This window comes from Geotrypetes seraphini, chromosome 2, assembly GCF_902459505.1.
Source record: "Geotrypetes seraphini chromosome 2, aGeoSer1.1, whole genome shotgun sequence".
NCBI lineage: Eukaryota > Metazoa > Chordata > Amphibia > Gymnophiona > Dermophiidae > Geotrypetes > Geotrypetes seraphini.
The window spans coordinates 260,198,697-260,223,292 of NC_047085.1; the positions used below are offsets into that span (position 1 = coordinate 260,198,697).

A 24,596-nucleotide genomic window follows, 5' to 3' on the forward strand; every position below is an offset into this window, starting at 1 on the left:
CAGAGAGAGACAGAAAGACAGGCAGGCAGCACACGAGAATGAAAGAGAGACACACAGAAAGACAGTAGGCAGGGAGAGAGAAAAAAAGAAAGCAAGAAAGACAGACAAAGGGGATCAGGGAGAGAGACAGATAGACAGGGAGCCAGGGAGAGAGACAGAAAGAAAGAAAGACAGACAGAAGAAGGGAGAGAGAAAAAGAAAGAAAGATAGATAGCGGGAAGGAGAGAGACAGAAAGAAAGGAAGAAAGAGACAGGGGCAGGGAGAGAGACAGACAGTCATATATTCTAGCACCCATTAATGTAACGGGCTTAAACACTAGTAAAATCTAAAAGGAAAATAATAAAGTAGTAATAAGAAACATAATTACATAAGAAATATAACATTACATGTGAGAAGGAAAGGAAGAAGGGGAGGAAATACAATGTATGTATAGCAGAAACATAGCAAGGAATTGCTCCTTTCAAACTGCCTCTCCCTTCTCTTGGCCACACATCGAAAGCTAATACAGTACTCCCCCCAAATTTGCAGGGGTTATGTTCTTGGAGTGACCGCGAATGTAGAAAAACCATGAATATCGGACAGTACTATAATCGGCACTCCCCCTCCTCCTCCTCTCTTGCTCTGGCCCCGCCCTCTCACCGGCACAAAGACTCAACAGCTCCCTCAGGTCACAGCAGCAATAGCTGTTTTGTCCCAGCCCCCTCTCCTGCCATGTCCTCCTGTCTGAAGCCTCCCCAAGTTCTTTCTTTCCCAAGTAACCTCTTTACAGCAGAATACCCAATCCTTCCACCAGGACTCGCTGGTAAACTGCGCGAACCCCCATAGCAGCCTGCGTCATGGAAGGCGGAGCAGCTGGAGATGAGCGTCTAATAGACAGGCGCAGGGAGGAATGTTTTAAAGGGACCTCCAAACCCCCCCCCCCCTGCAAATTACTGAATTTGTGAATGCGGAACCGCAAATTTGCAAAAGTATACTGTACACACATGGGGGGAGTGCTAATCTGAATATCGAATTGCTTCTTCCTGGATGCAGTGAAGAAGTCTGCTCAATATTGGGGGTGCTAAAGCACACATAGCACTGAATGAGCTAGTACCTGTGTGCACACATACTTGCACAAAATAGATATACCCAATCACGTAAACAAAACATACATACTCATGCATGCACACACAAAGATCTAATCTAATCTTCCATTTGTGAGTCGCACATACCTATACAGGCTCAAGGTGACAGATCAAAGAGTTAGGGGAAAGAAGGCGGGGAAGAGGACATGGAGAGATAAGAGGAGGGACTTAGACGTAAGGGATGCTATACAGAAACTGAGATAGATAGTTGTCAAAAAGGTTTTTTCTGAATGTAGTGTAGTTTGTCTCTTTCCTGATAGCTTCTGGTAGGTCATTCCAGATTTTTACCCCCAGGTAGGTTAGCTTAGAGTGGAAAACTCATTTGTAGTGGAGGTGTTTTGTGGATGGCAGGTTTAGTTGGACTCTGTTAAAGATTCTTTTTGATGAATTGGAAATAATTCTATAACACATGCACATGCTTTTCCTACCATGCTTTTCCTACCCTTCCTTCACTGCTGTCACACTGCTATCCCTGCTGGATTGGATCTTAGTGATTCAGATGCATATTTCGTTTTGTTTGTTCTAAACCCTACTTGGAAACTTAGTGACTGAACCATATGGCTTTCTTAGGTTTAAATGTATTTTAACATCTAGTGCTGTGTATTGCAAACTGTCTGCTATGGCAAGATTCTGGGTGTGCTGTCAGCTGGCACATCTTCTCAGGCCCCCCCACCACGCACACACACACTGGCGTAATTTCAGGGTTAGCAAGCTCGGGGCTCCATCTGGAGGGCCTCTGCATATGCATAGATGTTGACATGATGACGTCACATAAACACGTGATGATGTCATTGTGTCGATGTCTGCACATGCCGGGGGCTTGAAAAAGTTTGTGAGACACTGATCTAGTGACTGAACCATGTAGCTTGCTAGTCATTAGTATGTGTACAGTGGTGGAGAAGCTCTGCAATACCTGTTGCCTTGGGATAGTGATGCCCTGTGGTAATTGTAAAATATATCATTTCTAATAATACATTGACATCTAATGTTTTGATATTTTATCATACTTTGTTTCATTTATTATTTTCAGATCAGTGGTATGTTTGGGTATCTGTTTATTCACTCCACCTCTCTCCTCTCCAGGTCAAAGACACATACATAGTCAACACAGACAACATACATACACATCAAGAAGAAGATTCAGAAAACAGTTCACGAATCACTTTTTACTGTATCCAACAGTGATGCTGGAAAGAAATTATACTCTGAAATTTGGACTTTCCTGCTAATTTCCTTTCTTGAGTCATGCTAGATGCATATGTTATACTCTTCAACCAACAGATAGAGGCAGAGAAACAACAGCTTTCAGTGACATCATCTGTATAGGGAGTAGTGCGGTACTGAAACTTGCCCGTAGTCTACTGACAAAACAAAATTGAAAAACATCTTAGATTTTACAAACAGAACAAGAGGACAAAACAATTTCCTAGCTTGGAGGTGGTACTCCAGATTTCAAATCAGTCCCCACCACCACTCCAGAGCCCACTCCATCCAGAACTATGCTGCAACATGTCAGCTTTATAAAGTGGACTCATCCTAAGCCTTAGCCAGATGGATGAGCTCCTTAGGAATTTCCTAGCAATATACCACATGGCAAGTTTAACATGGCCAATCAGAAGTTAACTTTAGTGCATCCTTTAGTCAAACTAGCCATTAATGTAGATACACCAACAGTTTTACCTCTCTTCCAGAAGATTTTGTTCATACTCAGGCCAGTGTTTGGAATACTAAGTTAGAAAAGATATTTAAAAAGGTGCCATTGTAGAAAAATTGCACTGCAGATAGTATACACAGTCTTTCATATCATGATGACTTTAAATTATTGAAAAGGCAAGTAAGGCCAGCCAAGCAACTCTGGCAGAAACATTGCATCTCAGAATGAAGGCTTTGTTGTGGGCAACTGCAGAGATTCTATAATGCCCAAGTAAAATTAGCAAAGACTGCCCCACTGATATTTATAATGCTGTAAATCTGGCTTAAATTTTTTTTTCGATAGCTTGTGAATTTTTAAATGGCACATTGATTTAAAAAGGCATTAATTCAATGCCATACTCATTTTACTAAAACATACAACTTGAAAGCTTCACTTATAAATTCAATTTCTGATATGCATGGAGGAGACTCCTTAAGGGAAGGACCAGATACAGTATTTGTTAGTAGCATCAAATGGAAGTCTTTTCAGTTATATTTGACCTTATCTAAATTCTTTTCTTCTTCTCTGAATGCAAATTATTGTGAGTTGGACCCTTTTCCATCCAAAAGGCTTAATTTAAGCACTAAAGGTTTATGATTGTGCTGCTGATGGGTAATTAAAGCCTCTCCTCTTGATTTGCTAGATCATTCTAATTATAAGCCTATTTCAAAAAATTTTGACCTTTTTGAATCAGTCATGTACTGCACCCATGACAACTGGATTTTTGCAATGGTCATAGTACTAAAACTTTATCATTTGCTTTCTTAAGTGAGATTTATAGTACTTAGATAAGGGCAAGTAATTCTGGCAGTATCCCAGGATCTAACCTTAGCCTTTGATTTAGTCATCAATTATTATGGACAAGATTGCAGTTGGTAGGACTTAGGGATACAATCTTATATAGGTTTAGATCATTTCTAACTGAACATTCTTTTCTGGTTTCTACAGATATCTAAGTCTATTTCTTACTCACTAGACTGATATCCCGCAAGATTCCGCTTTATTACCCATTCTATTCAATATTTTTCTGAGTCTATTAGCCACTATTTTTCAGAATGCAGAGATGAGTTTGCATTTTTATGCCGATATTCTTTTGTTGACTAAAATATCATCTTTGCCATCTTCCTTCTTAGATTTTACAGCACTGCAGTATTGATTAGACTTAATACTAAATGACTGCATAAAAAGAGCCAGGACTTTTTCATATGCTGGCGGCCCTGGCCTTTGGAATCAGTTGTTTAATAACCTTCACAGTGATCACTCTTATCCAGTTTTTCAAAAAATGATTGTCCATTCTATTTCAACAGCATTTTGGAGTGAATCATTGACCATCAAGTCATATTTTTCAGTCATATTGGATTCTGCAGGGAATGCTTTTTTTTAATGTATTGTAAGTTATTCTATTGGTTTGTAATAGATTTTATAGGTCAGTTTCAATTTTGCTTATGGTATATTATGCCATTTAATATATAATCATTTAATACTGACTTATGAATTATAATATGTTGTAATATGTGTTGTAATTGTCTAAACTATGACCCGGATTCTCTAAGCGTCGAGTTTGGCGCAGTGGTTAGAGCTACAGCCTCGGCACCCTGAGGTTGTGGATTCAAACCCTGTGCTGCTTCTTGTGACCCTGAGCAAGTCACTTAATCCTCTACTGCCTCAGGTATATTACACTTTCCCCTCCCAATTTACGTTTTTAGTAACATAGTAGATGACGGCAGATAAAGACCCAAATGGTCCATCCAGTCTGCCCAACCTGATTCAATTTAAATTTTTTTAATTTTTTCTTCTTAGCTATTTCTGGGCAAGAATCCAAACCCTCTACCCGGTACCGTGCTTGGGTTCCAACTGCCAAAATCTCCATCAAAACTCACTCCAGCCCATCTACACCCTCCCAGTCATTGAAGCCCTCCCTAGCCCATCCTCCCCCAAACGGCCATATACAGACACAGACCATGCAAGTCTACCCAGTACTGGCCTTAGTTCAATATTTACTATTATTTTCTGATTCTAGATCCTCTATGTTCATCCCACGCTTCTTTGAAATCTGTCACCGTTTTCCTCTTCACCACCTCTCTCAGGAGCGCATTCCAGGCATCCACCACCCTCTCCGTAAAGTAGAATTTATGTTGCTGACACATTGTATGATCTTATGCGGGTTTTGGCAAAAGTGTCAGCATACTCCATTTCTGCCCACAGGATGCTCTGGATCAAACAATGGGCTGGTGATTCCACTTCCAAGGCTACTTTGGCTAGACTTCCCTTTAAAGAGGCAGGTACTATTTGGCAAGAGCCTGAATGACCTCATGAATTCTTTGGTGGACCATCGCCCTAAAATCCTGCCAGATAGCAGACCCAGGACCTCTTATGGTTCTGGTCGCTCTAATTTTTGTGGCTCCTGGCAATCCTGCCCGTATGTGAGTGCCACTTCACAGAGATTTTCCCAGGGTTCCTGGCAACAATAAGATGGCTAGAGGTGATCCCAGCCCTCTGCCTCCCATTCAGCGCCATCTGCCAAAAAGACACAAACTCCAGGCCAAGAAATGCCCTTCTTCAGATTGGGGGGCAGACTCTCAGCATTTCTGCCTGCCTGGGTTCACATTTCATCCAACTAGTGGGTCTTCGACATTATTCAGTCGGGCTACAAGCTGAAATTTGCCTGGCCTTTGTCATATTGGTTTGTGGACTCTCCCGCAGGTTTACCAGACAAAGCACTCAAAGTTCAGGCCACAATTCAGCGCTTGCTTGATATTCAAGCTATAGAGCTGGTGCCTCTGACTTCTCAGGCTCAGGCAGATACTCTATATACTTTATTATGCCAAAGAAAGGCTCTGAAGATTGGAGACTTATTCTGGATCTTAAGTACGTGAATGCGGCTCTCAATGTCCCATGCTTTTGCATGGAGACAGTGTAATCGGTCATTGCAGTGGTGGCCACGGGAGAGTTCCTTGCCTCTCTGGATCTCACGGAACCTTACTTGCACATTCCAATATTTCCGACCCACCACAAATACTTGCGGTTTCATGTGTTGGAAAATCATTACCAGTTCTCAGCTCCTCATACCTTCACCAAGGTGATGGCTTGTTGTGGCAGCTTACTTATGGAAAATGAGTCTGCAGGTACACCCTTACTTGGATGACTGGCTGATCAAGTCTCCCTCATTGACCGAGGGTCAGCACACAGTGGATCAGATGATCCAGGTGCTAGAGGACCTGGGCTGGATTGTGAACTACAGAAAGAGCACTCTGATGTCCACGCAGTTGCTGGAATCTGTGCGTTCTTTGATATGGCTGCAGGCCACATCTATCTGTGTGGCTAGATTTCTTATTTTCTGAAATAACCAGCTCCTTCGGCTTGGGACTATCTTCAGGTCCTGGGGTCTATGGGATACATGGTTCCTTGGGCACATGCGTCCTCTCCAGCATGCATTGATCTCTCACTGGGTTCTGCACAGAGATGCTTTACAGACCTGTCTTCCTTGGACTCTGGGTGCTCGGGCCAGCATCGATGGGTGGCTCCTCCTGTAGTCACTCTACAAGTGAATGCCGCTGTTGATTGCCTCCTGGATAGTGGTGATGGAGGAGTGGTAGACCCTGATCAATTTTCAGAGGGTTGTGTTCATGAGGAACTAGCTAAATTAAAGGTAGACAAAACGATAGGGCCGGATGGTGTACATCTGAGGGTGCTGAAGGAACTTAGGGAAGTTCTGGTGGCTCCACTGACTGACCTTTTCAATGCTTTTCTAGAGTTGGGAGTGGTACCAAAGGACTGGAAAAGGGCAGATGTGGTCTCTACACAAAAGTGGAAGTAAGGAAGAAGTAGGGAATTACAAGCCAGTAAGTCTGACTTCTGTGGTAAGCAAATTAATGGAAATGCTTTTAAAACAGAGAATGGTGGTTTCTGGAATCTGGTGGATTACAGGACCAGAGGCAACATGGATTCACTAGAGGTATGTCTTGTCAGACAAATCTGATCAATTTCTTTGACTGGGTGACCAGAGAAATGGATAGAGGGGTGTGCGCTAGATGTGGTATATTTACATTTTAGCAAAGCCTTTGACAGTGTTCCATACAGACGCCTAATAAATAAACCAAGTGCCCTTGGGATGGGCCCCAAAGTGACAGGCTGGGTCAAAAACTGGTTGAGTGGAAGACGAAAGAAAGTAGTGGTTAATGGAAATCGCTTTGAGGAAAGGAATGTTACCAGTGATGTGTCTCAAGGTTTTGTTCTTGAGCCTGTTCTTTTTAACATTTTTATAAGCGATATTACTGAAGGGCTGCCAGGTAAGATTTGCCTCTTTGCAGATGATGCCAAAATCTGCAAAAGAGTAGACACCCTAGATAGTGTGAATAACATGAAGAAAGACCTAACGAAGCTTAAAGAATGGTCTGAAATTTGGCAGCTAAAATTATACAAGGTTATACATTTGGGCTGCAAAAACCCAAAGGAACGGTACAGTTTAGGGGGTGAAGAACTTTTATGCACAACAGAATAACTGGACTTGGGTGTGATTGTATGTGATGATCTTAAGGGACATTGAGAGCCATCAGACATCATCAGTGATACAGCAAAGGAAAGCCACACAGCAGAGGGAAGGCCCTGGCAGGAAAGGCAGCGAAGTAGCCTGTTCAGAGTGCTGCCTCCGCTGCTATTTTGGATTCTTTTGGATTGAAGGTATGTCAGGCTCACGGTGGGTTTCAGCTGCATAGAGGGATGGGAGGGAGGCATAGAAAGACGCTGCAGAGGGGAAGGCCCAGCCCTGCCAGGGAAGGCTTCGAAGCCGCCCGTTCAGAAGCTGCTGCTGTTTTAGGAACCCTCGGGAGCTGCTGCACAAGGGGATGGGTGAGAGGCGAGGAAAGATGCTGCACATGGAGTTCGGGGAGAGAATGGAAAGAGGAAGAATTGGGTGAAAGAGTAGAAGGGGGAGATGATTGTTGTACATGAAAAAAATAAGACATTCCCCGAAAATAACACGGTAATCTTGGTAACAAGAAAACCATGCTGGAAGAAGCAGAAGGTCTACTGTTGATGCTGTGTGAGCTCCTACTTGATAACAGGCTCCAGGTTTGTATGTGTTCATATGCTTTTTTTCTGGGGAAGAGGCCCATAACTTTCATCAGATTTTAAAAGAAGTTTTGGATCCAAAAAAGAACCACTGCCTAGCTAGAGATGGCTGAAAGTATGAGATGCTAATATTTTATTCATTATGGGCTAGATTCACTAAGGCCACGGATCGGATCTGATCCATGAGCAATCCGATCTGATCCATGGCCGGAGGGCTAATTAACGAATCGCCCTCATACAAATGAGTGCGACTGGAATCCCGTCCCCAACCAACCGCATGGATCACTCTCCAGCGATCCAGACGCATGCGCAGAACATCTGTAGATGGTCTGCGCATGCGCTAGCTTTCCATGCCTGGCAGAGCTGGAAAGAAAACTTTTGTTTTTTTACTTTTTTATGAGCCCGTGGTTTTAAAGGCAAGGTGAGTCGGGGCAGAAGCAGGGCGGCGATCGGGGCAGAGAGCCATAAATGTGGTTTCAGGGGCATGCATGCTTTATCTGGTGACTGAAAGACAGAATGGCCAAGCTGTAGTATGCATTTGTTTTTTCATCAGGATCTGAAAATCAACACTAACATCCATAGAAATCAACTTTTCAAAAGTATTCGGGTGCTGAATCCAAAGGAAATCACTTCTCCCTAGACATAGATGTTTGCTCAATATTGGGGGTGCTTAAGCAGGGCGGCGAGTCAGGGCACAGAGCAGGAGATGCAGTCGGAAATGACATGAGCGATTGGTCCCCAGAAGTTGCTTGTTTCTTGATCAGCCAGCCCAGTCAGTGTTCCAGTGTTTTGTTAGAGAATCGCTGCCTGCCTACTTTACATGCCGTTTCCCCTCATTTGCATGATCAGATCGGATTGGAGGATAATTGGCCACGAGGTCAGTGAATCGGGTTGGAGGAAAATCAGGTTGCAAAGTGGTCAGGACACAATCGGTGTCCTTAGTGAATCTAGCCCTGTGTGCTCTAATAGGGTTATCAACTTTTTGAAAGAAAAAATATGCTACAATAAGTGTCGTGCCTGCAGGCCACATCAAGTAAGGAGAGTATAAGAAGTTACATTCTTCAACTACTGTATTATTGAGCCATAGTCTCCTAATACACATGTATTGCCCCAAATGGTGATAAGTCCAAACATATAATCTACATCCACGGAACTCTGTGGCCTCTCCCTCAACAATGGATGGAAAAGAATTGGAACACTTCCCCAAAGAACTTGCCATACAAAAATATTTGTAATTCTAGTGCCATCTCTAAAACATCATCATAAACTACTAATACTACTACTATTTATTATTTCTATAGCACCGAAAGGCGTAAGCAGCGCTGTACGTTTTAACATACAATAGACAGATAAACTCTCTGTATCAAGCATATTGTGAAGTAGTACAAACCTCTACAAAAAAAAAATCACTCAGATCCTAGAACAAATTGCAAATTTAATACATAATCTTAGTAATACCACCATTCTTTACAAAATTTAATTCTTGTTAAGAATTTAAAATAAAAAATCATATTAGATAATTCCTTTCCGTAGCAAGGAACAAAGATTTGGAATAGTCTACCAGTTAAGGTTAGAATAGTTCAACATCACTTTGAATTTACAAAATTATTAAAATCATTTTTCTTTTCCTTAAATGAGTTTGTTTCTATTCAGGATAGGTTTTAGTAAGAACTCATTCTATTGGACACAATTGGAATTGTATGTATGTTGCTCTATTTCTAGTGACGCATGTAATTAGCCTAACTTGTAGACTTTCTTTTATTATAATCCTCTTTGAATCACTACTGAGAACCATATGGATAATAAATCAGAATAGAAGTCTATCATGCCAGCTGTAATGAACAAAACTCTTGCCACAAGGACTCTACCTGAAAGGCAAGGCCATAAATACTGCAATGGGTCCTGAAACATTAGTACAGTCTTACCACGTCCAGCACCTCCATCCTTTTCCTGCCTGAGCCTGACACTATCTGGGAACTCCAAACCATCAGTAAAAAAAAGGAAGGCCTCTTTAAGAATCTGATGGCAGCTTGCCTGGCCATTGAAAAAAATAGCTAGGCCAGCTGAAAACCAGTAATTAGTTGGCAGCCCTAGACGGTGACAGAGTTCAAACGAGCGTAGGATGAACACAGAGGATCTCTAATCAGAAAATAATGGATATATCAAAGGAACTAGGGTTGGTACTGTGCAGTCTAGTATCAGATATTCAGTTGAGGACGGACTGGGGAGGACTTTGATGGCTGAAATGGTTAAGATGGGCTGGGGTGAGCTTTGATGGAAACTCCAGTAGATAGAACCTAAGCACACTACCGGGCAGGGTTCTGGGTCTCTGAACCAGAAATATCTATAAAAAAGGACAATTTTAATTAAATGATTGATTTTTATGGAGCATGTAGGGTTGGGCAGACTGGATGGACTATTCGGGTTTTTATCTGCCTTCATTTACTATGTTACTATGATCATCAGGAGAGGAATTTAGGGGATGGCAGTTTGAAAGGTGCAATTCCTTAATCACAATGTTATAGTGAATCAGCCATTTTGACAGCAGAAAATACCATGGATCCCTCGTGCCCCAGTTATACTACTAAACCATTAGAGCTTCTAATGTGGGTGGCTTTCTATTTGGGGTGTTTTTGATTGAACTGAAAGTGAAAATGCCCAATGGTTTAAGGCAGGGGTGCCCACACTTTTTTGGCTTGCGAGCTACTTTTAAAATGACCAAGTCAAAATGATCTACCAACAATAAAATTTTAAAAACACAAAGCACACTGTACGCAGAGAAAATGTTAATTATCATTTGTATTCGGGGGTTTTATCAGAGGTCAAGGCAGATGACTTTAAAATATGCAATGTCACCTCAGTAACAACTATACAAAAATAGACAAATATACCCCCTTCCCTTTTACTAAACCGCGATAGCGTTTTTTAGCGCAGGAAGCTGCGCTGAATGCTCTACGCTGCTCTCGATGCTCATAGGCTCCCTGCGCTAAAAACCGCTATTGCAGTTTAGTAAAAGAGGGCCATAGTGCAAAATATAAACAGCAGATATAAATTCTCAAAACGGACACGTTTTGATCACTAAATTGATAAAATCATTTTTCCTACCTTTTTGTCTGGTGATTTCATGAGTCTCTGGTTGCACTTCCTTCTTCTGTAAAGCCAATATTTCTTTCTTTCTGCCTTTCTTTCTCTCTCCTCCTGCCTCCTCCTTTCTTTCTGCCTTTCTTTCTCTCTCCCCCTGTCCCCCCCAAGCCATCGTTCAGATTTCTCTACTTCCCCGATTCTTTCCCTACCCCCATCCCCAAGCCACAACATGATTTCTCCCTGCTGCTTCCCCTAGCCATGCCTGGTACGTACAAGTGCAGGGCCCACAAGACTTCACTTCCGAAGTCAATTCTAATGTTGGGGAGGAAATTCCATGCCAGCCAGGCAGCGATTAGCTGGTCCAGAACTTCCTCTCCGACGTCGGAGGTGAAGTTTTGTAAGTCCGGCGCTTGTACACGCCAGGCCTGGCTTGGGGAAGCAGCAGGGAAAAAAAGATCGCAAAGGCAACGCGATCGACTCGCGTTGCCTTAGTGATCTACTGGTCAATCGCGATCGACCTTTGGGCACTCCTGGTGTAAGAGATATTAGTGCAAAATGCCAAATGTATATTTTGCTTAAGTTTTTTCGCACATCATTTTGGTCCTCACAACATTTGGCATTTTGCACAAATCTCTCTTACACCACTGAACATTTTCACTGTCAGTTCACTATTCACAGGTGGCCCACACTCTACAGCCACCACATGTCACACCTTGCTTACCTTAATTAATTTTTTTAATAGGACCCCTGAGGAAGGAGTATGTCTGTAAAAGTGTTTTTTGGGGGTTCTGGGGTATAAGAGCCAGGGTCCCCTACCCCTATAATTTGACCCTTAGTGTAGCTCCCACAGACTGTTTTTAGTGCTAAAATCACTGTCATAATAGCCATCTTGGATTTCCTGATTTGGAAATAAAAGCCTGTAACTGCCTAAAACACCCCCAATCTTTAGGTTCCTGCCCCACAACTGCTCCCAAGTTATGACGCCAAGACAGGAGCTGGACCTCCAAGAATTGGAGGGAGGTTAATGGCTTATTGGGAAGAGTGGGTGGGGATTACTTCAGGACCTTTTTGTGGATTCTTCAGCAGGAAAACCAGAGAAAGCGGTCAGAATCAGAGCCACTGTACAGAGGCTACTAGATCTAGTGACCATAGAAGCCATACCGGATGAAGAATCGGGCTCAGGCAGATACTCCATATACTTCATAGTGACTAAAAGAGGCTTAGAAGACTGGAGGCCAATTCTAGACCTCAAGGTGGTCAGCGTGGCCCTTAAGATACTCCGTTTCCCCATGGAGATAGTGCAGTTGATCATTGCGAGGGGAATTTCTTGCCTCATTGGATTTGACAAGAGGCCTATCTTCATGTTCCCATATTTCCAGAGCACTGGAAATTCTTGCATTTCCATGTTCTAGAGCAGCATTTCCAGTTTACGGCCTTGCTGTTTGGGTTAGTCATGGCGCCTCGCACCTTCAACAAGGGTGGTGGTGGTGGTAGTAGCGGCATGCCTCCACAAGGCGGGGATTCAGGTGCATCCATATCTGGCCGATTGTCTGATAAGAGCCCTATCTGAATCCGAGGGCAGGGCATCAGTGCAAAGAGTGATTCAGCTCCTGCAGAATCTGGGCTGGGTTGTCAACTCTTGGAAAAGTCACCTAGAGCCGATGCAGTGTCTGTAGTATCTCGTCATTCTGTTCAACACAAAGAAGAACATGGTCTATCTGCCAGAGATCCTCAGATCGTGGATATTTGGAATAGTCTAGCCCCCACAGCTTGGCATTATTTCCAGGTGCTGGAGTCAATGGTAGTGACTATAGATGTGGTTCCCTGGGTAAGGGCGCATCTATGTCCTCTCCAGGATGCAGTCCTATCCCAATAATGCCCACAATGGGATGCATTGCAAATGCTGCAACCGCAATCTCTAGCCAGAGGAGTCCCACTCTGCATCTCCACATGAGTGATTCTGACTATGGACACCAGCCATTACAGATGGGGAGCACGCTGTGAAGGGCGTCTGGCTCATGGATGCTTGTCCCCCTCCCAGAGAAAGTGATCGAATAACCGATTGAAGCTGATAGCCATCCACCTTGCATTGTAGATGTTCGGAGGCGCACTACAGGGCAGAGCAGTGTGAGTTTTCTCACAGTGCAATGGTGGTGGCCTATGTCAATTTGCAAGGGGGCACCAAGAGTGCTTCTCTTCACCTGGAAGCTCAAATGTTTCAGTGAGCAGAAACTCACCTCAGGACACTCTTGGCAACACATGTAGCAGGAGTGGACAATGTGCAAGCAGATTTTCTCATTTGGAAGACTTTAGATCCTGGAGAATGGGCACTGTCTCACGAGGCGTTCAGCTGCATTGTGAGCTGGCGGGGACACCCCACATTCAATTTGATGACTTCAGCAACCAACAAGAAGGTGGCTTGATTCTTCAGTTGAAGATGTAAGTCAGGAAGCAAAGGCTTGGGTACCCTGGTGCAGCAGCCGTGGTCAATGGCAGACCTCCATGTGTGTTCCCTTCTTGGCCCATGATAGGCAGGGTCCTAATGAGAATAATGTCGCACCCAGGGCTGGTAGTTCTAGTCTGACTGACTGAGATGTCCATAGTATGCAGAACACGTCCATCTACAGAGAGTGCAAGGCTTCAGACTAGAGAATGACACGGTGGCGGTTTACCCGCGGCTACTGTGTTTAGCCGCGGGTAACCCGCCAAAAACAGGGAATGAAAATTAGCAGCCTCTGCGGGGACGGGGACAAGGCCATCACCGCCGCGTGGAGCGGTGAATGATCTTGTCACCGCAGTGAGGCGTAAAGGATTGTGCGGTCCCCGCAGCCCCCACCTGCCCACCCGCACGCCGGTTCGATCGTTTAACCAGCTTCCTCTCTCCACCTCACCTTAGTTTGCCGGCTTTCTTTTTCGGCGACCGGAACGCTTTCAAAAGAGCCGCGCACGCGCGGCTGCTCAGTATTCAATCTTCTGCTCTGACCCAACCGGAAACAGGAAGTTGCAGCAGAGCAGAAGATTGAACTTTGAGCAGCCGCGCATGCGCGGCTCTTTGAAAGCGTGTCGGTCGCCGAAAAAGAAAACCAGCAAACTAAGGAGAGCTGGAGAGCAGTAGCGTACCAAGGGGGGGGCGGGAGGGGTGAAAAAGGTAATGGCGCCAGGCCTTGGAGCACCGAGGCAGACCGCTTCTCTCCCCTCCCAGCCGAACTCCCGCTGACCCTCCTATCTCTCCCCCCCAAGTGAACCTTTCCGACCCTCCCAGCAAAAGCAGCAAACCTCCCTCCAGTAGCGTCGGCTTTCTCCTCCATCTGCCGCATCACTGATGACGTCATCAGTGATGCGGCAGAGGGAGGAGAAAGCCGCAAATGTTACTGAGGTGACATTGCATAAAGTCATCTGCCTTGACCTCTTTGAAAACCTGCAGAATATAAATGATAATTAACATTTTCTCTGCGTACAGCGTGCTTTGTGTTTTTAAAATTTTATTGTTGGTAGATCATTTTGACTTGGCCACAAAGGTAAGGGGGAGGGAGGGAGGGGAGATGCTGAAAGACATCTAGTAATCCTTGCAGGCTTGACTGTGCAGGGAATTATTTTTGTAAAATCATGTTTTGTTATGTGACTGGCATTATCTAGACTTTAATTTCTATGAATGAATAGAATGAAAATGATATAAAATTACTTGCTTGCGGGGACCGCGTGTTCCGGCTCACACAAGGAAGGAGGGGGTGAAAGGGAAAAAGTTTTTCTTCCTTGGAAATAGATTCTGAAGTGACCTCATCAAAGAAGACCAGCACCAAATGTACAAGAAATCCCTTAAACAATGTCAAAAGAGCCCAAAATAGAAAACTGCTACTGCCTTGAGACTCCATTATTGAAGGAATCAACTTGAAATCACAGAAGAGACAAGAAAAGGTTAAATGCCTCATGGAATCCTCAGGTACAAAACACAAACCAAATTGTGAATGAAATCAGAGCAGACAGTAAGAATTATAAAATTGATGTCATTATCCATCTGGAAAAAAAGGCGTACTAGAAATAATGCCTCAGCAATACAATTTTCAGAAGTTCTATTTGCTCATGGTAATGGAGAAGAGAGACTGCTAGTGATGGTGGAGGGACTGATAGAAGATATGAAAGAAGGGTGGTAGAAAGGAACAGATGGTAAAGGAGGGAGGGAAGGGTGGTGGTGGAAAGGAATGGAACAGACCCTGAAAGGAAATGTGGAAGGCAGAGTGGGGAGAAGACGCTGGAAGGGAAGAAGACAGATGCTAGACTATGGGGGAGCGGAGGGAAGATGATGGGTGCTAGACGGGGACGGGGCGGTGAATGGGATGGCAGTGGCGGTGACGAGAACGGCGGTGACGGGGCGGTGCAGAGGATGGTGGGCCGGGGACGGTGCAGTGACGGGGACAGATTTTTTCCCCGTGTCATTCTCTACTTCAGACTTCCAAGTCTCCCGAGGTTGCTCATGCAAGGCCCGATTGCCCTAGAGCAGGGGTGTCAAAGGCCCTCCTCGAGGGCTGCAATCCAGTTGGGTTTTCAGGATTTCCCCAATGAATATACATGAGATCTATTAGCATACAATGAGAGCAGTACATGCAAATAGATCTCATGCATATTCATTGGGGAAATCCTGAAAACCCGACTGGATTGCGGCCCTCGAGGTGGGACTTTGACACCCCTGCCCTAGAGGATCCAGACTGCTTTGGTCTTAAGGGCATGGCTCTTGAAGCGTGCAGCCTTAACACATAAAGGCTATTCAGACCTTGTGATCGCCACTCTTTTAAGATCCAAGAAACAGTCAACCTTAGCCACCTATGCAAAGACAACAGCAACAACAATTTATTATTTCTATGGCACTACAGTGTTACCAGGTCAGGTGTGCACGGAGGAGCTCGGATCCAGTCATGGCCCCAATCTCTGTAATACCAGTATTCCTGCAAGAAAGGCTAGAAAAAGGCTTAGCAGTTGGCTTCTTGATAGTTCAGTTAGTGGGTATTTTGTGTTTCTGACCCAAGATTAACAAATATGCTCTGGCTGCACATCCAGATGTGGCTAGATTCATAAAAGGAGCATTACGCCTGCATCCGCCAGTTGGGCAGCCTTTTCCTACATGGAATGTTAACCTGGTCCTGCGGAAGCTCACCAGAGCTCCATATGAGCCTCTAGAGCAGGGATCTCAAAGTCCCTCCTTGAGGGCCACAATTCAGTCGGGTTTTCAGGATTTCCCTAATGAATATGCATTGAAAGCAGTACATGCACATAGATCTCATGCATATTCATTGGGGAAATCCTGAAAACCCGACTGGATTATGGCCCTCAAGGAGGGACTTTGAGATTCCTTTTCTAGAGCAAGCATCAGTGATGGATCTCACAGTCAAAATGGTATTTTCAATGGCGATCACTTCAGCTCAGCATGTGTCTGAACTCCAGACATTATCATAGAGAGAACCCTTTCTCAGAATTTCAGAGTCAGGAGTAATACTGCGTACAGTACCTTCTTTCTTGCCTAAGGTAGTCTTGTCCTTTCACATCAGTCAGGAAGTACGGTTGCCTGCCTTCACACCCTCAGGGTCCAATAAGAGTGACAAGGTCCTGAGATTGCTAGATGTTCGCAGAGAATTGCTACATTATCTGGAAGATGACAAATGAGTTTCGCCTGTCAAATCACCTAACAGTTTTGTGCCAGCAGATTTGGCCCTTAAGGGCTACCCAGCTTCAAAGGTGACCATTTCCAGATGGATCCGTATGGCCATTTTTTTCAGCCTATATCGGAAGTGGGCAGCATCTGCCGGTATCCTCGAAAAGTGTATTCTACTACAGGTTGGCTTCCTCAGGGGCAGAATCAAGAACAGTGTTTCCTGAAGAAATTTGTAGAGCAGCCACTTGGTCCTCCCTCCATACATTCACAAAGTTTTACAGGGTTGATGTAGCATCTGGATTGGATTCCGCTTTTGGATCATCCATACTTTCAGCAGGCTCATCTGTCCCGCCCTAGATTTTGGGTTCAGGAATGATGTGTCTGTTGCACTAGAAGAGAAGATTAGGTACTTACCTTGATAATCTTTCTAGTAGACAGGTACATCATTTCTGAAGCCCACCCTGTTAGATGTTCATTAGCTTGCTTTCTGCCTCAGACATGCCAGGATGATTGGATATCTTATTTCTCCCCTTTATCCATTAAGGACATGAATGGGGAATGCCACTGCTATTGCAATGAATCCAGGGAGTATTCCTTTTACTTCAAAACGGTTAGTGCAGGTTGCATTGAAGTAGGTGACTCATTTGTTTTCACCTGGTTATGTGTTATAATGGGATCATGGAGGGTTTTTTTTCAGTTTCAATTGTTATATATTTTTGTGATATGAGCAGAACAGACATGTCTCTCAGGGAGTATCCTTGTACCCTCCCTCTTATGTTTCCTCTTTAGTGTTTTTTCACTTCAGTTTTGTGGCTTGCTCACCAGGCTCCAAGTGCTCCTTCACCTAACATTCTATATACTTTGTTGACCAACATCCATGTCCCCCTGATGAAGGCATCTGTCGATGCCGAAACTTGGATCCTTGTTATGACATTTTAATAAAACATCTTGGGACTTTTTTTTACCAATATCCTGCTTTGGTTGTTTAAGATATCTCCCTTGCCTATGTTTTTTTTTCTGTTTGCTGTACTCTTATGAGGCAAGTACTCTTTGCTTGTTTTTTCCTCTCTAGGGCTGACCATCTGCTTTGATACAAACTGAGGACTTGGAGCACAGGCCAGAGAGACGAGAGGTGGAGCAAAAAATTCTAATGAGGCTCTCTACACAAATTCTGGTGAGAATAGATTGACTACCTGTCTACTAGAAAGAAGATTATTGATGTAAGTACCTAATCTTCCCATAAAAGAAAGAGAAACCATTATCATTTAATAGGAAAGGAACACAACTAGAAAATTAAAGAAAATGTAGAAGGCTATCATCCCTATCCACAATTGCTTATCCCTCATCAAAGCTATATTAAATAAATAATTTTTTCCAACATACTATAACAGGTGGGAAAAATAAAAAGCTTGGAATATTACAAAGTCACAGATTATAGTGGAGACCTTTGTAAAAAAAAAAAAAAAAAATGTATGATCATTTTTTTCTTCTGATCATGAGCATTTTCTCTCTCTCTACAAACCCCTCATACCTTGATCTCCTCGAACCCAGAACTCCAACTCATGGTTGTTCTAAATCCCTCAGACACTCATTACCCTTAGATCTCCAATCAATTAATACGTAACTTTCGCATCTAAACTATTGTATTGCATTTAGACTCTTTGTACGATATTGTATTTAGACTTAATGTATAGTATTGTATTTAGACTTAATGTATAGTATTGTTATTCAGTCTCACGGTATTGTATAGTATCGTATTGTATGTGGATCTATTGTTTTGTTTTGTATTGTTTTAAAACCTTTAATATTCGCTGAATGTCCAGCCTTCTTACTATGTAAACCGCCTAGAAGTCGTCTGACTATGGCGGTATAGAAAAATAAAGTTATTATTATTATTATTATTATTAAAAATTCAGCCAGTAATATGTGGCATTGTAGCTTGCAGTCATGGACTCCGTAGTATTTGCAACCATCACTGCTTATTGTGTAGGTCATTTTGCAGCAGAGGTACTTGGTCTCAGAAATGTTTTAAGCAAATTACATGTTGATTCACCTTCACATTTTGATGAAGATTAGGGTTATGAGCTGAGGATGATCTCCTCTTGGCTGTAATTGAGAACCAGTACGATATGGGTGTTAACACCTTGCTAACTGACTCCAAAGTATTGCTAAAAATGTTTTCTAAATTGATATCAGTTCTGTTTTAGCCTGATTACACATTACACAGTAGAGAACAGCACATGCAGAAAAATGTTCAGGTTGACAGAACTATTGCTATACTGCAGGGGTGCCCAAAAGGTCGATCACGATCTACCAGTAGATTGCGAAGGCAACGCAAGTCGATCACGGAGCCCATCCCCCGGGCTCCATGATAGACTCACATTGCCTTCCGTTCTACCTGCTTCCCGACCTTGTAAAGAGGACGCAGAAGCGCCAGGTCAACCAACCTTCCTCACCCGACGCCAATTCTGACATTGGAGAGGAAGTTCCGTGCTGCCAATCGCTGCCTGGCTGACCCGGAACTTCCTCTCGGAGATTAGAATTGACGTTGGGTGGGGAAGGTTGGTTGGCCCGGCGCTTCAGTGTCCTCTTTTCGGCGGTGGCCTGTTCTCCAATGGCGGCGACGGTGGCTTGGGGAGGGTATGGAGAAAGAAAGAAAGAAAGAAAGACAGGGAGACAGACAGAAAGGGGGCATGGAGAGAGAAAAACAGGTAGACAGAAAGAAAGGGACATGGAGAGAGAAAAAAAAGTGGGCATGGAGAGAGAAAGCCAGAAATACAGAAAGAAAGGGGGCCAGGGAAAGAGGAAGAAAAAGTTGGGGGAGGGAATGAGATCTGGAGGAGAGGAAGCATACAGGAGGCTGAAAGAAGGTAAGAAATATTGGATGAACAGTCAGAAGAAAAGAGTGGAACCAGAGATTCATGAAATCAGCAGACAACAAAGGTAGGAAAAATTATTTTATTTTCAATTTAGTGATCAAAATGTGTCCGTTTTGAGAATTTATATTTGCTGTCTATATTTTGCGCTATGGCCCCCTTTTACTAAACTGCAATAGCGGTTTTTAGCGCAGAAGCCTATGAGCATTGAGAGCAGCGCAGGGCATTCAGCGCAGCTCCCTGCGCTAAAAAACGCTATTGCGGTTTAGTAAATAGGGAGGGGATATATTTGTCTATTTTTGTATAGTTGTTACTGAGGTGACATTGCATAAAGTCATCTGCTTTGACCTCTTTGAAAACCCGCGGAATATAAATGATAATTAACATTTTCTCTGCGTACAGTGTGCTTTGTGTTTGTTTTTTTAATATTCTTTATTCCTTTTCAAGCCAACATAAAGTACAACAGATAATGAACAAATATTTCAATAAACAGCACTCATTACATTCAAATATAATAATAAGTATATATTACCACCTCCTTCCCTCCCCCCCTTCCTGGATGTGTTCAACACTCATAGAGAAATTAAAGGGTAATACTAATGATCAAATCAAACAAAATTTTGTTAATGGGTCCCAAATTTTTTTTAAATTACTGTAGTGTCCCAATTGTGTTGCATGTGTATGTTCAAATTTATAAACTTGGCATAAAGATTCCCACCAGAAATTGTAATTTAGCCTATCCCAATTCTTCCAATTTTTCGTGATAAGTTGCATTGCAACTCCTGTCATGGTAAGGAATAATTTGTGTTTTATAAAAATTATATTGTTGGTAGATCATTTTGACTTTGTTATTTTAAAAGTAGCTCACAAGCCTTAAAATTTGTGGGCACCCCTGCTATACTGAGTCAGACCAAAGAACCATCATCAGTGGCCAATCCAGATCACAAATAGCAGGCAGAATCTCAAAAGGCAGCTACTGTAGATTCTATGCTGCTCATCCAAAGTCTACCTTTAGATTCTACCTTTAACAGTTTATGGACTGAGGTTGTGGGTTCAAACTAGAGGTCTGCATGGGAACGGGGATCGCGGGGATCCCGCGGGTTCCCCCCCTGGCCCACGGGACTCCCACGGGGATGAAATCAGCCTACCTAAATTCTGGCGATGCAGGCATGCAGCTTACAAGTCCGGCGTCGCGGCAGGAAATAGCCATGCTGAGCAGTGAGCTCAGCACGTACACAGATGAAAGCCTTGCTTGCTGATTGGTCCGGCGGCCCCGCCCCACCGTGCCGCCGGACCAATCAGCAAGCAAGGCTTTCATCTGTGTACGTGCTGAGCTCACTGCTCAGCATGGCTAATTCCCGACGCGGGCATTAGGCTGTTTTTGTCATTTCGGGTGGGGGGTGGCAGCGGCAGCAGCAGCAGCAGCCTGAAAAAGAAATCATCCTGGCCCGGGTCGGTATCATACTCCGGAACTTCTACCTCTTCCAGCAGCCCTCTCCCTTCCGGCCTGCTTCCAGCCACACCCCCTGCTCCGCGGCTCTCTTCGGCAACTCAGCAGCAGCGATCGACACAAGCTTCTGACGTCGGGGCCTACCCTCTGCAAGTCCCGCTTGTTTCAACTTCCTTTTTCCACAAAGGCGGGACTCGTAGAGGGAAGGCCTCGATGTCGGCAGCTTGTCTTGATCACTGCTGCTGACGAGTTGCTTAAGAGAGCCGCAGAGCAGGGGGGTGTTGCCAGGTGCAGGTAGAAGGGAGAGGGCCAGATGCAGGACTCGTGGGTGAGGGAGGAGAAGAGAGAGAGAAAGAGAGAGGGGAGGGAAACAAAAGGAAATATTTCAATCTGGGCTGGGCCGGAGTGGAGGGAGGGTGGAAAGATTCTGGCTACCGGGTGCAGTAACAAAGGAAAAGGGGGGAAAGCTGAAAATGTAGATAGTGACACAAAGAAGAGAAAGGGTAAGCAGGACCTACTGAATAAGGATAGAGATACAGAGGGGACATGAAGAGGAGGTGAAATAGAGACATAGAAGTAATGCTGAAAAAGTGTGTGGGTGGGAGGGAGATAAAGACATTGAAAGGGCAAATGGTGAACATGGGGTAAAGACAAGGACAGAGACAAATGAAGATTCTGAAAAAGTGGTGAGATAGGGATATAGGTGAGATGGACACAAAGAAGGGTGATGCTGGAAAATAGGTGGAATGGTAATTCTGGCAAACACAGAAGGGAAATGCTGGATCAAGGAGAGATGGGGCTCAGGCTGGATGGAATGAGGAGAAATGCCTTGTTGGCCCGGAACTTCCTCTCCTACATCAGAATTGACGTCAGGGAGCGGAATGCTGGTCAGCACGACGCTTCTGCAGGGAAAGCTTGGGACAGCGGTGGCTTGGGGGCTATTCCCCGATGGCGGTGGCAGCAAACCGAGTGGCTTGGGGGAGGGCACGGAGAAAGAAAGAAAGGGGGCAGACAGAGACAGAAAGAAGGGGAAACAGGGAGACAGAAAGAAAAAGTTGGGGGAGAGAATGAGGTCTGGAGGAGAGGAAACATACAGGAGGCTGAAAGAAAGGAAGAAAAATTGGATGCAAGTCAGAAGAAGAAAGTGCAACCAGAGACTCATGAAATCACCAAACAGCAAAGGTAGGAAAAATGATTTTATTTTCAATTTAGTGATCAAAATGTGTCTGTTTTGAGAATTTATATCTGCTGTCTATATTTTGCACTATGGCTCCCTTTTACTAAACCGCAATATCGTTTTTTAGCGCAGGGAGCCTATGAGCATTGAGAGCAGCGCGAGGCATTCAGCGTAACTCCCTGTGCTAAAACCTACTATTATGGTTTAGTAAAAAGGGAGGGGGTGTATTTATCTATTTTTGTATTTTGTTACTGAGGTGACATTGCATAGAGTCATCTGCCTTGGGAAATGTATATGGCAGATATCTTTGTTTTGTGTTCAAAAGAAAAGGAAATGCATTTCTGGTTTTATTTCTACAGTGTTGAAGTACTTGTTGGCCCTTGCTGTGACTGGTGGGGATCCCCAAGCACCGCCAGCAGAGGACCTCCTCTAGAGATGATCAGAACTCCCCTCCACCAAGCGCAGCAGTCGCTGGCAGCATCCATGAGCCACTGAGGTGCCAGCATCTGTGACTCAGGGACGCTACTGCTGCCTGTCAAGCTTGGCAAAAGGGACCTCAGGCCAACTGCAAAGGAAGTCCTCAGCTGACAGTTTGTGGGCTCTCATCAGCTGAGTATTTATATTTTATATTTACATTAGAGGTTCTGGTAGAAACCCATTTACAAAGTATGTATTCTTCCCAATTAATATTTCCAAATTAATAAAGTCTCTTTGCTTATTTGTAAATGGGTCTCTACCAGAGCCTTTAATTCAGTAGCATAATTAAATAAAATAACTATTTCTGAAGTTTATAGGGAAGGATGGTGACGGAGGGGATTCCTCACGGGGACGGGTGGGGACGGAGGGGATTCCTCGCGGGGACGGGTGGGGACGGAGGGATTCCTCACGGGGACGGGTGGGGACGGGTGGGATTTTGGCGGGGACGGGTGGGATTTCTGTCCCCGCGCAACTCTCTAGTTCAAACCCCATACTGCTCCTTGTGACCCTCGGTAAGTCACTTAATCCTCCATTGCTCCATTGTGAGCTCACCAGGATAGATAGGGAAAAAGCTTGAGTACCTGATATGTAACACATTCTGAGCTCCTTTGGTTGGATGGGCTAAAAAAATCAAGAAAAGAAAGAAATAACATTAACAGCTTTTACTGTCCTCTGGCAACATATTCCAGAGCTGAATTACGTACTTAGTGAAAATATTTTCTCCAATTTGTTTTAAATATGTATTCTTTGGTAAGTTCATGTCCTGTCCCTCAGTCTTTGCACTTCTTAAAGCAAAAACAACCAGTCTGCATTTACCCATTCCACTCTGCAGATTAAACTTCCATCTTTATTGGCTTTTCATATGATTATATAATTTATTATTTCTTTCAGTCAGAGTCCCACAGTGACACTACAGTCTACAAACACGCACACCCAAAGCAGCAGCTCCAGCTCCGATGGTGGACTCTTCCGGTCTCGCCCTTCACACTCTCTCCAGCCTGACGAGGATGGGCGCGTGGAACCCTATGTGGACTTCTCTGAGTTTTACCGACTCTGGAATATGGATCATGGGGAGCAAGGGTCTCTCTTAGCAGCACAGTGAGAGTGGAGACAACAGTGAAAAGTGCAAGAAGCTGCAGGAGAAGTTTCCAACCATTGGGGAAGAAAAATGCCAGTGTGCGACAGGGACATTTGAAAGCTGGTCTGAGGGCACCAAAAGATCATGAGCTGCACTTCACCAAGGATACAGACAACTTCTGTTTTGTGTCCGTTATTTATTTATGCAAATCAAAATTGCAGCAAAATGGATGTGTTCATTTATTAATTAAATCGCTTTTTCAATTAAGCAAATGTTAAAAAAAAAAACCAAAACATAATAGCACAAATGTATAAATTAAAAAGAATGTTAAATCAATGTTTAGTTTTTATTTTGGAAAATCACTTTGGTTTACAAATGTATTTTAGTTTTCTTTGTAGTGTTGCTGAAATCAAAATGTGTTTACCTCATTTGGCACATGCTTTGTGAAAGAATGTTCCCTCTCATACACACTCGCCTTCTCTCGTTTTCAGTGCTGTTCATTTTAATGTGTCTGACAGGAGCTTGGATGTTGTCAAAGCCACTGAAGTTACTACTCAACTGCATATTTTTGTTGTGAAACTAATTTCACGGCTTTAATTTATGACAATGTCTCAGGAACAGTTTGTTCAAAACCAGCAGCTAGAGGTTTGATTAAAGAGGAACACCATCTGATTAAACTTCACTTATGTACTCCTTACCTTTTGCAAAAGTTGCAAAGGGCAAGATTATTTTTTTCTGTTGTAGAGTTCATGTGAGAAAAGCGCTGCCCATGGCAGAGAAAGACTCTGCAGAAACTTTGGGTGAAGTGATGCAATTTAGTTTATTTGCTTTTTGGCCAAAAAGGGTATCCAGTCTGCACAAAAAATTGGTAGTTTTCATGATCATACAGAAGTTTTCATGATCATACAGTATATAGTTAGTT

At 43.8% G+C, this 24,596-nt stretch overlaps 1 protein-coding gene across 5 annotated transcripts in view; it reads left to right on the top strand.

The window, feature by feature from the left end:
• TAB1 (TGF-beta activated kinase 1 (MAP3K7) binding protein 1) overlaps positions 1 to 24,346 on the top strand; it is a 195,424-nt gene extending 171,078 nt beyond the window's left edge. For 3 of the 5 annotated variants that reach the window (XM_033929483.1, XM_033929485.1, XM_033929486.1), the window contains one exon: positions 23,488 to 24,346. In XM_033929483.1, the coding sequence (XP_033785374.1) occupies positions 23,488 to 23,698 (211 nt within the window). In that variant the 3' untranslated portion in view covers positions 23,699 to 24,346. The remainder of the gene's footprint in view (positions 1 to 23,487) is intronic. The other 2 variants (XR_004537960.1, XM_033929487.1) reach the window with 2 other exon arrangements.
• Positions 24,347 to 24,596: the final 250 nt, after the last annotated feature.